At 47.2% G+C, this 14345-nt stretch overlaps 1 protein-coding gene across 1 annotated transcript in view; it reads left to right on the forward strand.

Annotated features, from left to right (window-relative positions):
- Window positions 1-13816, forward strand: part of ZMAT3 (zinc finger matrin-type 3) — a 29996-nt gene extending 16180 nt beyond the window's left edge. Inside the window, exons 3-6 of the mRNA XM_006138508.5 lie at window positions 1149-1268; window positions 2803-2969; window positions 3093-3193; window positions 8139-13816. Coding sequence (XP_006138570.3) covers window positions 1149-1268; window positions 2803-2969; window positions 3093-3193; window positions 8139-8350 — 600 coding nt within the window. The 3' untranslated portion in view covers window positions 8351-13816. The remainder of the gene's footprint in view (window positions 1-1148; window positions 1269-2802; window positions 2970-3092; window positions 3194-8138) is intronic.
- Window positions 13817-14345: the final 529 nt, after the last annotated feature.

A 14345-nucleotide genomic window follows, 5' to 3' on the forward strand; every position in this document is an offset into this window, starting at 1 on the left:
TTCATCGCTTAGGTTTGCTGGCTGGCCTGGAAAGTAGGGATGTCATAGTGTAGCCGGTTAAATGATGAACTGAAGTGGATGCTTATCAGTTAATAATACTACTGGCTAAATACAACCTCCCCACAATCCATGGCTCTGCTCAGTAAAATTTATAGTGGGCTGGCTCAGTCCCAGCTTGCACTGGGACCGGGAGCTACCCCTGCTACAGCTGTGCATGCAAAGTAATTTAGGAGCTGGTGGGCAGGCAGCCTGGCTCGGTCCCAGCTCACGCCGGATCCCCGGAGCTACCCCCGCTGTGGCTCTGCAATAACATGCACATAGCTCTCAGGACTGAGCCAGCCTGTCTGCCAGCCGGCTCCTAAATTATTTTGCGTGCAGAGCCACAGCAGGGATAGCTCCCAGGACCTGGTGCAAGCTCCTAAATTCCTTGGCATGCAGAGCCGTGATGGCGGTAGCTCCCGGACCCAGCACGAGCCAGGTCTGAGTGCTTGCAGTGCTATTCCTCATCGATGAGTTGTGTCGTCGACACAATTTTTGTTGACTACACGATTAACGAATTACACGCTTCTTAACAACCCTACTGGAAAGCATGTCCCGTGCCATCTCAGGAGCCTCTCTGTTCCCAGGTCGTCTTCAGAAGTCTCCTCCCCCACGCTCCTGTCCCTTCAGGCATAGTTCCACGGTACAAGCTGCTTTCTGCAGGCTGCTCTGTGGTTTCTTTCCCAGAAAGGAAACACCCAACTACCTCTGTGCCAGGTCCCCTCTCCCTATTGCCTTGCTGCACTCTCTTGATGGAAGCCATCCAGGTTGGTTCTTCACAGCTGGATCTAATCATCACTTCAGGGGCCACAGTATGGCTTTGGGCTCCCCTCCATCCTTTCAGTGCTAGTGTGGGGTGCATGCCCCCATCACAGAACCAGGCCCTGCCAGGTACTGAGCAACTCCTGCAGAATGTCAAGCACTGTAATCTCTTATTGCAATCAATGGGAGTCGAGATTGCTCGGCCCCTCTCAGGATCAACGCCTGTCTCTGAGCTGCTAGTGTCATGAGTGCATTTAAATGTCCGCCTCTTAGCTGAGTCCCCTGGCTGCGAGATACAGGTGGGATGCTGCTGCCTGGATAGTGATTAATCCGAGTTCTATTTCCAGGGTAAAAACCATAGTAAGAAACTGCGGAATTACTATGCTGCAAATAGTTGCCCAGCTCCTGCCAGAATGAGCACTTCAGTGGAGCCTGCTGTGCCTCACATTGTCTCTCTTCCAGCTCAGGTAAGACCCCGGGGAGGTGGCTGAGGGCGTGCTCTTTACATGTGAAGTGCCTGCTTTGACCAAGGTAACTAGCCTCATGCTCTGGGGTGGGATTGCACCAGGGGTCAGAGGAATTTTCCCCTCTGTGTCCAGCATGGTGCCATTAGCCCCATGTATGTGCTTTTACCAGCAATGCTGGAACAATTTTCATAGAATTCTAGGGCTGGAAGAGACCTCAGGAGGTCATTGAGTCCAGCCCCCTGCCCAAAGCAGGACCAACCCCAACTAAATCATCCCAACCAGGGCTTTGTCAAGCCGAGACTTAAAAACCTCTAGGGATGGAGATTCTGCTACCTCCCTAGGGAACCCATTCCATGCTTCACCACCCTCTTAGGCTGTGTCCAGACTCAGGGGTTTTTTCGGGAAAAGTAGCCTTTTCCCGAAAAAACTTCCCCTGCGTCCAGACTCAAGCCGCGTTCTTTCGAAATTATTTCGAAAGAACGCGGCTTTTCTTTCGATGGCGGTAAACCTCTTTTTACGAGGAAGAACGCCTTCTTTCGAAAGTTCCTCTTTCGAAAGAAGGCGTTCTTCAATGTAAATAGGGCTTCCTCGAAAGAGAGCATCCAGACTCGCTGGGTGCTCTCTTTCGAAAAAGCGGATTGCTCTTTCGAAAGATCCGCCTGCAGTCTAGACGCGATCTTTCGAAAGAGGCTCTTTCGAAAGAAGCCTGCAGTCTAGACATAGCCCTAGTGAAATAGTTTTTCTTAATATCCAACCTAGACCTCCCCCACTGTAACTTGAGACCATTGCTCCTTGTTCTGCCATCTGTCACCGCTGAGAAATAAGGATGTTAGCGAGTAGTTGACTCACTACCCTTCCCCCCCCCATCTTGCTGCTTCTATAAGAGGCAGCAAGGGGTGGAGAGAAACAGGAGCTGGTGCTGGGGGCGAACTGGCTTAAAAGCCAGTTCCTCCCAGCACCGTCTCCATGATACCGCCTGCCCACCTCCGCTGCATCTGTCAGAGGCATGGGGGTGGGGAGGAGAGGGGTGGACTAGGGGAGGCTTCTCTAGCAGCATCACTAAGAGTAGTAAGAGGGGCTGTAGTTTCTCAGCAGCCCACGGGAGGTTCTTTGCTGGATCGGAGTCCAGTTTGGGGGCAGATGGTCTGAAAGCATACCTCCCTCAGTGCTGTGGAATCACCTTTCAGGGGTAGGCAGAGGAATCAAGCCCGCGAGGTAGCTGGAGGGGGGAGCAGGAAATGCCAGAGCCATTGCAGAGGTACAGGATCTCTGCACAGAGAGCACCTGCTCTCCAGAGATCTGTGTGGATCTTAGGAGATGTACAGAGTCTGAGGGCCAGACTCCCAACTGGTGCCAAGGAGTGGCAAACCTTCCTTCCCCAAGGGGTAGAATTTAGGGAACCATGCAGAGAACCCCAAGTTCTAATCCCCAGTCTTCCACCAGCTTGCTGAGGGGTCAACTTCAGTGAGCCTGAATCAGTTATTTCCGTTACCCTCTGTTTGAATGTGAACCTTTCCTTCCTTTTCGTTGCTAGATGGGTTCCTCCAAACCAGGAGGCCGGGTGATCATGGCCACCGAGAATGATTACTGCAAGCTTTGCGATGCCTCCTTTAGTTCCCCGGCAGTAGCTCAGGCCCACTACCAAGGAAAGAACCATGCCAAGAGGCTACGCCTGGCAGAAGCACAGAACAGCTCGTTCTCGTAGGTATTGTTCAACCTTTACAGTAAGGCTGGCCTGGATGTGTGCAGCCGTGGCTCTCGCAGTCTCTGTGGATGTGTCTCTGAGAATGTTAAACCTGAACTGTGTATTTATTTCCCCTTCAGGGATGCAGCAGAACTGGGCAAACGGAGGGCGCGGAAAGAAGGGAGCGACTATAAGATGACGCAGAATAGAAGAAATATGTATGCGGTTCAAAACAGTACAGGTACTGGAGTGCTCCTGTCACCACTTCCATGTTTTGTAGGTCTCACGGTGATTATTGCTTAACGGTAATAGAGATGTAGCCGTGTTAGTCTAGTCTAGCTAAAACAAAAAACAGGACTATGTTGTTTAATGGGTTCACTTCTCTCCTGGGTCCAAGCTCTGATTGACACAGACGGGAGCATTAGGGAGCTTTTTACAACTCTCTTGGGGTATGTCTATACTTGCACCCTCTTTTGAGAGAGGGATGCAAATGAAGACATTTGAAATTGCAAATGAAGCCGGGATTTAAATATCCTGTGCTTCATTTGCATATTTGCGTTATGGCGCTATTTCAAAATAGCACTATTTCGAAATAACAGATGCTATTAAGACGTGGTTATTTTGAGAGAAAACCCTTCTCAAAACCCTTCTCATTGTGTGAGGAATAAGGGGTATTTCGAGAGTAGGGTTTTCTCTCGAAATAACCATGTCTTAACAGTGTCTGAATAGCACTATAATGCAAATATGCAAATGAAGCACGGGATATTTAAATTCTCCCCAGACCTAGGGTTAGATAAGGCAGAGACCTAGTTAGGTCACATGAACTTTATTTTCCCCACCTGGAGAGATAAGCTAATTGTGTCACTGGGGAGATGGGGCCCATCTCTTAAAGTGGCAAGCCACACCGTGACAGGCACCACCTGCCAATGGAGGACTGATGCGGTGGCAACAGGAGTGTCAACAGCCTTGGGCCCTTTAGAATCGCCATGCGGTGCACTGCAGAGCCTGTGCCGCCTGGCTTTGAGGGCTGGTAGGTGATGGGGTGCTGTAAGTGAATGGAGATGCCTATCTCCTAGAACTGGAAGGGACCTTGAAAGGTCATTGAGTCCAGTCCCCTGCCTTCAAAGTAGGACCAAGTACCATCCCTAACAGATTTTGTCCCAGATCGCTAAATGGCCTCCTCAAGGATTGAGCTCAGAACCCTGGGTTTAGCAGGCCAATGATCAAACCACTGAACTATCGCCCTCCCTCCCAACATGCCAGATGGGTGATGCTGGGGGCTGGCTGCCCCAGCTCCGTCCCTTCTGCTTGAGGCCGCGTCCTTTCAGGCACCTGGATCTGCCCCCTCAACCACTGTCAGCTCCCCTGGTGCCCACTGCTCCTTGAAGGCGTCCAGGGAACCAATGGACGCAGCTCAGAGGAATTCAGCTCAGAGATGTGACTGGAGGGAGGAGCAGAAATAGGCCCACCAGTCACCGAGCACCTCCCTTCCAGCATCCTTCGTATGGTGATGGCCACCGTGGCCAGCGCCGGAAGGTGGCTAATGAGGAGGTCCCATGACTCCATGAGGCCACAGCTGGGGTGAGTATGGATCAGGAGGTGCAGGGAAAAGTACAGCCAGAACCGAAGAATGGCCTGTAAACTGGTGCACTCGATATAAATGTATGTCCCAGCCTCCCTCACATGGCAAAAAGGGCACGTCAGGGAGGGGCTGAACTGTGCCCGGAGCTTCCAACTAATATCCCTGGTGGTAGGCCAGGGTCTAGGGTAGAATATAGACTGGCCCACCAGAGAGCCTCATCCTCCCCAGGTGGCAGCGCCCTTTGGTGTCAGGTTAGGACATGAGGGGGAGGAAGTGAAGAGTATGGAGTACGAGCAGGTACAATTGCTTCCTAGGCTTGATTCAGAAATGGACCGACTGCAGGTCATGCAGCCAGCTTAGGTGGGGCAGAGGGGACTTTAGGGGGTGGCTCGTTGGGCAGGGCCCTGTTGGGGAGGTCCATAGGAGCAGAGGTGGGGGTGGGTGGGGAGTACCCTCCAGAAGGGCCTGTTTGAGGAAGGCCTGAGATGCAGGTGATAAGGCTGCCATCGCCTCCTGGACTACACACCAGGAAACACGAAGGGTGGAGAGCCCCATGTGCCAATCAAGTGCATTCACCTAGTCCTCCCAGTCGTAATTCAGGAGGTCTTCATTGAGCTGGGGATTGAAGTCAGTCATGGCAGCTGAGTGAGAGCCCTATCCTGGCTGACTGTTTACCTCACAGCCAATAGCTGCAGAGAGTCAAGTGTGTTTATGATTTTGCAGTCCCCCTGGCCAAAGCGTCTGTCCAGAGGCAACACAGCAAGCTGCGATACTGTGCCCCTATTGCTGCAGTTTTGGGGGCTGTGCATTAGTCCCCATCATAGTATTGTATAGTTGGGATTATTTTTTCCAATGTGCATTACTCTGCATTTATCAACATTAAAATTCACTTGCCATTTTGTTGCCCAGTCACTTAGTTTGGTGAGATCTTTTTGAAGCTCTTCCCTGTCTACTTTGGTCTTAACTATCTGGAGCAGTTTGGTATCATCTGCAAATTTTGCCACCTCACTGTTGAATCCTTTCTCTAGATCATTTAAAAATAGGTTGAATAGGATTGATCCTAGGACAGACCCTTGAGGAATCCCACTAGTTACCTCTCTTCACTCTGAAAACTTACCATCTATTCCGACCCTTTGTTTCCTGTCTTTTAACCAGTTATCAATCCATGAAAGAACCTTCCCTCTTATCCCATGACAACTTACTTTACTTAAGAGCTTTTGATGAGGGACCTTGTCAAAGGCTCTCTGGAAATCTAAGTACTCTATATCCACTGGATCCTCCTTGACCACATGTTTGTTGACCTCCTCAAAGAACTCTAGTAGATTAGTAATGAGGAGTTCAGAGTGTGGGAGGGTGCTTTGGGCTGGAATCGAGGAGTTTAGCTGGTGGGAGGTGGCTCTTGGCTGGCACATGGGGGAGTTGAGGTGTGTGGGATATGTGTGGTGCTTACCTGAAGTGGCTTCTGAAAGCAGCAGCCTGTCTTCCTACCAGATCCCACATGGTAGTGGGGACACATGGCTCTGCATGCTGCCCATCCACAGGAACCACCCCCATTGCTCCCATTGTCTGCGGTTCCTAGCCAATAGGATCTGCAGAGCCAGTGTTTCGGAGGGAGGGGTTAGCATGCGGCGCCCCCTGGATGCTCCTGCTTCCGGGAGGTACATGGAGGCATTGCACATTATAGAGCAGAGCAAGGCATGCCCCTCACTCTGCACCAGATTGTGCTCCCCGGTGAGGGCTTGAGGATCATATTACAAAGTCCAATGGGTTGGATGCAGTCTGTGGGTTGTAGTTTGCCCACCCCTGGTGTAGATACTGCACTGAAATGTAATATTGATAAAAGTGGAAGAGGGAAGGGTTGGATTGGGAGCAGCTCAGTACTGATGCTGCATTTAAATTTAATGTTGATAAATGCAAAGTAATGCACATTAGAAAACACAGTCCCAACTATGACAGGGTGTAAATTAGCTGTTGCCACTCAAAAAAGAGATCTTGGAATCATAGTGGTTAGTTCTCTAATAGTTCAATGTGTATGTAGTGGCAATCAAAAAAGCAAACAATGTTGGATATCATTAAGAAAGGGATAGATAATAAGCCAGAAAATATCAAATTGACTAAGAATAAATCCATGTTACGTCTACATCTTGAACACGGCATGCAGATGTGATTGCCTCCTCTCAAAAAAGATATATTGGAATTGGAAAAGATGCAGAAAAGGGCAAGAAAAATGATTAGGGATATGGGGAGAAATTAATAAGACTGGGACTTTTCAGCGTGGAAAAGACAACTAAAGGGGGATATGATAGAGGTCAATAACGTGGGGTGGAGAAAGTAAATAAGGAAGTACTATTTGCTCCTTATAACACAAGAACTTAGGTTCATCACATGAAATTAATAGGCAGCAGATTTAAAACAAACAACAGATTTAAAACAAACAAACAAACAAACAAACAAACAAATGGAAGTATTCTGTCACACAATGCATACTCAACTTGTAGAAATCTTTGCCAGAGGATGTTCTGAAGGCCATGCTATAGCAGGGTTCAAAAAGAATGAGATAAATTCATGGACGATAGGTCAAGTAGTGGCTATTAGCCAGGAGGGGAAAGAATGGTGTTTGCCAGAAGCTGGAAATGAGTGACGGAATGGGTAACTTGATGATTACCTGTTCTGTTCATTCACTATGGGGCACCTGGCATTAGCCAGTGTCAGAAGACAGGATAATGGATTAGACAGACCTTTGATCTGAACCAGTATGGCCATTTTTATGTTGCTTACATGGATGTTGCTGCCTTTCAGAAACTGTCCCATAATGCCCAATACTGGCAGTTAAATTGGTGCAAGTGCTTCTAATGAGGATGCACACCATCAACACAAGGAGCATGCATGTTAAACCGATTCAATCACGACAGTGGCTGTACATCAGTGTAACTCATGTTGGTTTAATTTTTTTAGTGTAGACTTGTCGTAGGTCCTGTTGACTTCAGAGAGAGTTAAGCACCAATGCAGGTTAGATGCCTTTGAAAAGTTTACTAGGTACCCACCTGTATCTGTAGGTGCCTACATATCTTTGTAAATCTTGGCCTACATGCTTAAGTCTCTGTTGAAAGTAGTCTCCCAAATCACATTTTACTCTATGGGTATGTCTATATTGCATTCCTCTTTCAAGAGAGGAATGCAAATGCAGCTGAGTGAAATTGCAAATGAAGCGTGGATTTGAATTTCCTGTGCTTCATTTGCATAATCGCGTCCGGTTGCTTTTTTGAAATACCCTATGTCGAAAAAAGAAACACTGTCTAAATGAGGTTTAAAGTAATTTCGAAAGAAGGGTTTTCTTTTGAAATAACTGCGTCTAGATAGCGTTTCTTTTTTCAAAATAGGGTATTTCGAAAAAGCGGCTGGATGCGATTATGCAGTGAAGCATGGGAAATTCAAATCTGCGCTTCATTTGCAATTTCGCTCTGCTGCATTTTCATTCCTCTCTCGAAAGAGGAATGCAGTGCAGACATACCCATAGACCTTAGCGACTGTGATGTGTGAGGCTTGAAACACTGCAGGGTTCCTTTTGCTTGCACATAAATGGACTCCTTTATTTTCTCTGCAGGACCCTACTTCAATCCACGCTCCCGCCAGCGAATTCCTCGCGACCTCGCCATGTGTGTCACCCCAAGTGGCCAGTACTACTGTTCGATGTGCAATGCTGGGGCTAGTGAAGAGATGGAGTTCCGACAACATTTAGAAAGCAAACAGCACAAAAGCAAGGTGTCCGAACAGCGGTATAGGAATGAGATGGAGAATCTTGGCTATGTACAATGACATGCTATCCCTTGGTAGTAGTTTGCTGATAGAGCAGCTTCTCTCGCCTGCTGTTTGCCACATGCCCTGCTTTGTGCTCCATTTGATAGGAGTATGCTCTCTAGCTATACATGTAACACCTGCAAACGTTAACAGTATGGTTAGGGGTTTTTTTATATCACTGTTGGCAGGAATGTGCTCTGCAGGACATGAAGTGGTTTTAATGTTTGTTTGCTCGTTATCTATAGCTCTTCATTGCATTTCTGGGGAGCCCTATCCTCCCCCATGCCCTGTTGCATGAGTGTGCAAGGCCCGAGAAGCAGTGGGACCACTACGGTTCTGCCACACAGGCAGGGTATGTGATGCAACAGCCATTTTGGCAGATCCTGGAGCTGTGCTCTGTAGCATCACTCTGCAACAGGAAGAGTTTATGGGCAGGCTGGAGAAGAGATGGGAACAGAACGCCAGCATTGCTGGACACACAGTGCTGGTTGCGAAAGAGGCGACAACCACAAATACAACTCTCAGCAGGTGTCTCTTGCATTCCAAGTAGGTATGGCACAGAGGCCGTGTGCGTACCCTATGGGAGGAACCTATCTCCCTTACCATCATGTAGGCCACCCTCACTTCAGGGGGCTGATGAGGATTTCAACCTAACGACTGCAAAAGGAGAATAGCTGATCTGCCCCATAAGCAGATATTTTCCTTGGTCGAGAAGGCTAGATTCCGGTCTGCTCTTGGCAATGGGTTTTTACCACACTGGAGACATGGGTGAAATGCACCTATGGGAGGAGGGCTTGTTGAGGGCCCAGGGGTGAAAGGAACTCAAATTTGATATGTATTGTCCTATTGCAACCTGCTCTTTAAGCCCTGCCAGCTCTTTAAATAGTTCCCTGCTGGCTTTTGCCACAGCTCAGCTAGTTCTTGCCAGAACTGTACAGCTGGGTGCACCCACTTCCTTTCACCTCTGGGGCCAGAGAGCAGAAGCTAAAATAATCAGCTGGAGGCTCTGTTCTGAGCTTTGGTCCTCCATAGGTCAGCATGGATGGGGAATGAGGGCAAGGAAGGAATTTTGGGCCCTAACACTCTATTGAACTGGTGGGGGGAGGGGGTTAGGTGCTGTTCTCCAGCTGGTAATAGTAGAGGAGGTGGGTCTGCGACATAGTGCAATTCTCTGGAACTTGAGGCTTATTGGATCGCACCTGCCTCAACCTCCTCTCCATTCAGCTGCATTGAACTTGACAAGCATTATGTGAGCAAAGTGAAATTCCCTCCAGCTTCCTTGAGAGGAATTGGGCATATTTCATCTCTTCCCTTTACTCTAAGACTCAGACTGGGCTTTCCTATATCTTTCCTCCCTCCGAATATCAGCCATTTAGGTCTTTTGTTTTAGGGAAGGGGTAACCAGCAGCATGAGTGTAACCTCCCAGTTGGGCTGTCATGTTCTCCCCTGTATTACCTCCAGGCTAGGGGGCTGTACTGTCCCTTTTGTACTCTCCGGGCTGGGCTGCTGTGTTCTCCCATGTTCTTTCTGGGCGAGGCTGCCATGTTGTTCCTGTGTGAGATTTGGGTTGAGCCGCTGTGCTGGGAGAGCTGGGCTGCTTTGTGCTCCCCTGGTCATTCATGTAGTTGTGATTAATTTAATGACCCTTATCATTTTTTTCATGTCCATAATAAATAAGGTCAGAGCCAGGCGGCTGCTGTGGCTATCTCCTTTCCAGACTTAGTTTACAGTTCTGGTTTTATGCTGATAGCTCCTTTGTTTTTTGAGGGGGAGGGTACTAGAAATGAAAAGGTGCTTTGTAGCATTTCCCCTCCTGCTAGAAGCAATGAGTTGATTTCTCCCTTGATGTAATCCTATTGACTTCAGTGGGGCGGCACCAAGGGTGATTATGGCTCGGTGCACGTTATGTTGCAGACAGCCCTGTTTTTCCGCATCCTTAATGTCCCGGCTCCCTAGTTTCTTGGATTCCACCAGCCTTTTTCAGCCTTAAAAAATGGAGTTTCTGTTCATCTTCTCAGTTCAGGGAAGCCACAGAAAGTCTTGCCTCACTTGCGTGCCCAAAAGTAAAAGCTGTTCTTCAGATTGCCACATCTTTTACATCACACTCCTGTACGCCATGAGGTTCAACGGTGATGGGGGACCTCAGAGCAACCGTCACATGCTCCCTGCTGAGCCATGTTTATATGCATGGCAGCAAACGCCAGGGTCTATACTGCCTACTGCTGGTTCTCTGCCCAGGGGCTGAGTAAATAAGATTTGCATAGAGGAGCTCCATCAGGTAGAATGTGCGGGAGAACAGAAGCCCCTCTCGCAGAACACAAGCCACTTCTCCTGTGCTCTCACTGGCTGGCCCCAGGCTGTGCTTATTGATGTACTCCATTTTCAACCTCCCTGTGCTGCCATAGAGAGTGTGAACCCCTGGCATGACCTTCTCCCCATTCCAAACAGTGGAGCATTCCTCTTTCCCCCTGGCTGTGCACCCCCATGCAAGGATGGAAGAGGGTGGAGGATATTTGTCCTGTTGCGTCTCCCACACTGATTTCCGCATCCCGTTTAAATGTCCATTTGCCACAAACCACAGCATGTGTTCCCATTGCTTCCTGCAACACTGAATAAAATGGGAGATAGGAGAAACCCTGCTACATGTACAGTGTCTAGCGAGGGAGGAATGTTGATTCACAAAACAGTGTCTATGAAATGCCCCAGCAATAGGGCTCCCATGTTTTTTCTGGGGAAGCTGCTCAGCAGGTAGATAGACTCCCCCACCAACCAGCCTCAGTTTGAACATGGGGGATGAGGGTTGTCACCCCCAATATTCCATCTCTCCTCTGCCCTTGCTGTTTCCCTTTGTGAAGCAAGGAGTGGGACTCTGTGGCGCTTGTTGACAAGTCTCCTAGGCAGGAGAAAAGGCATCCCTGGCTAGAGAGATGTGGGATGTGCTGGGACCTGCTCTGTCCAGGAGTCCTGATGGGAGTACAAGGGAACCAAAGACTGCCTCTCTCCTCACAGCGTGCATAGCAGTTTCTGCTTGACCTAGAAAATGACAACTCATGAACGTGTGAAAAAAAACCACCTTAGAAATCACTAGTGTTACTGTGATAGCAGGGGACCAGTCAGTGACCTGGGAGGACCCCACCAATGCCATGCCCAGGCCTCCTGATGGTGGGGGAGCAAACAGGGCAGTTGCCTCAGGGCCGACATCGCAGCGGTGAGAGCCCTGGGTCCCTGTAAATTGTTTCCACGTGGCTTTGACAGCTTGGGGTTGAGGTGTGATGTGTTTCAGGTGGTGCTGAGATCTGGCTGTGCCTGCCCTGTCAGGCCCCATCCCTTCCAAGAGTGCAGGGAAGGCTGGTGGATCTCAACCCCACTGGCTATACCCTTATGTTTCAAGGGTTAAAGCCAACCCAAAGGCCCTTCAGCAAGAGGAGCAGGCCAGAATCTGAGCACATTTCTATTAAAAGTAATTCTGTACACGAGGCTTCTGAATGCTTGGGTAAAACATATCCTGCTATACCTACATTCAGGAACAGGAGGGGCCTGGAGAGGTGCCATACTCAGCATGAATACAAGTATGGCACCTTTTAAAAGACCCCTATGAAACTTTGAATAGTTTATTTCTTGACTGGAAAAAAAGGGGGGGGGGGGGACTTTTGCAAAGCTGTCACATTGGCCAGTAGATTAATGACCTTTGCTGCTAAAAAAAATTGCATCCATATTTATTTTATTATGCTGACTACTGACATTTTAGTGAATATTTATGGCTTCCTCCTATAGGTTATTTTTGTTTAAATACAAAAAACTTCAGTACCCCTTTATTTCAGACTAGATATTTATTATTTGTGAAAATATGGCCCTTCCCCATATTCCCTGGTATATGTATTTTTTTCACATAAAATTGTTCCTTTTTGTTTTCATGGCAAACAAGTTCCAGATTTGCCTACAGCTTTTTGTTCAGTCAGACTTGCAACCTTTGTCTAAATGGTTTTCTCAGCACATTGAGCACATCTTAAAGATAACTTTAAACATAGACACATTTCATTCCAGCTGCAGCTTCTATTTTTAGGCAATGAGACCATACCAATACATGGGATCTATCATTTATATGGCATATGAAAGAGATACTGTTTTGTTTGTATTAATCATTAGATGTCATTATACATTACCTAACGTTGGGCTCAGTTCTGCTTATAGTTATTCCAGTGCTAATCTGAAGTAACCCTTCTAATTTCAGTGGAGTTACTCTGGATTTATACCAGAGTTACCAAGAGCAAAATTTAGTCCACAACAGTGTTCCCTGTGAGCTGGGCACTTGTGCAGCTGCTCAGGAGACATACTGTCCAGCTGATTAGCAGGGCGCCCACAACTAGGTTTTTTGTTTCTATGGGTGGTGTATATTCGCACATGCCTTGGTGCACACAAAAAAATTATTCCACACATGGATGGAAAACATCTGCACATGGATGGAAAAGATTAGAAGGAACATTGGTCCAGAAGTTTTTTTTCTTTACTAAATGCACATTACAAAGAGAATCAATCTGTAATCAATTAATATTTTCACCTACTAACCTGCTAACCTAACTAAAATCCTAAAATCACTCCCATAGACAGCAGGAAGGTTACTGGCCAAGTATAGCATGAATGACATGGCTATACTGGTACTTATGTTGGCCAGGCCAAAACAAAGCAGGGTGCTGAATGTTCTCAATCATTCCTTTTGTTACAACAATCTAGGCAGGCTTGGTGCTTCAAAGAATGTTTCTCTTGTTCTGTAAGGGCGTGATCTTGCTCCCACTGAAATTGGCAGTGAAGCAGGGTCAAGCCCTAAAATACTCCAGCAACTGTGTAGTGCTGATGCCTTGTCATGTACATGTTTTTATATGTCTATATGCACAAGGATGCTCTGGAAGAGGCAGAAATCTTTTGCCCCTTAAGAAGAGCAAATTTCAAGATGAATCCAAAAGGAACTATTATTACAATGGGCAAAGTCCATGCATTCCGAGGAATCAATTAGCATGTGAGACTGAACAATTGTGGTCCTGATTCTGCTTTTTTTTTTTTTTAAGTCACAGCAAACCTCCCATTGATTTCACTGGAGCAGGATCAATTGCCACCTGCATCCAAGTGGAAGTAAATATAAAATCTGCTTTTAAATCAAGTGTGAGACAATAATAACTAGAGAAAAGGCCAGTGGTGTTATATAAAATGGGTGAGAGAGCTGCAGTGAAAGGGAGGATTATGGATGTTTCTGAAATGAAACCTGAAATAATGAATGTGGATAAAGAATCAGTTCAGTGCACTTTGTAAAGAATGGATTTAATTTGCATCCTGAATCTGTATAGTAGCATCACTTGCAAATGCTTTGAATGCTTCATCTAGAGCTTTCTTGTCAGGTTGGTTTTGTACACTTGTCCTTCTTTTTATTGCATTGAACTCTGTAGGGGAATAGTTGATGAAAATAAACCTTTTCTCCACTCTACAATAAATCATCTTGCTCTCACCATTCCACAACCTCAGTGTTTTGGGTTTGCTGCTGCTCTGGGATAGGCTGCTACAGTGAATGGCTCTGAACAGTCTTCTGCTTAGCAAAAGAGTGACAGGTAATTGAGACTAGCTGCCTAATATGCATGAGTGAACAAATATGGTGCTAACTGCCTCCAGCTCCTATTGAGGTCCATTTTAGTTCTGAATCTCCCCACAAGATTTCTTGGCTTTGCAAGAAGTTGAGAATGCTGAGCATCTTGTAGGATAGGCGCTGAAATCACTGTGAAGGGCTTTGCATCACATTGTATTTTCCTAAAGAACATAGCCCACAAGCTCACTTGCATCTCCAGATCAAAGAAAGGTAGAGTGAAAAATCATGTGAGCATTTAATTTTATAAAAAGGTTTTGAAAGAATCGAGAGGCTGGTGCATGCCAGGCCTTATTTCCGTGTATGCCCTGGCATAATTCCAGGGAGCCAGATTCCCTCTCATTTACATCAATTTGTGGCCCTGATTCATGAAAGCACTTATT

The sequence above is a fragment of the Pelodiscus sinensis genome, chromosome 10, assembly GCF_052426305.1.
Source record: "Pelodiscus sinensis isolate ZL-2025 chromosome 10, ASM5242630v1, whole genome shotgun sequence".
NCBI classification, from domain to species: Eukaryota; Metazoa; Chordata; order Testudines; family Trionychidae; genus Pelodiscus; species Pelodiscus sinensis.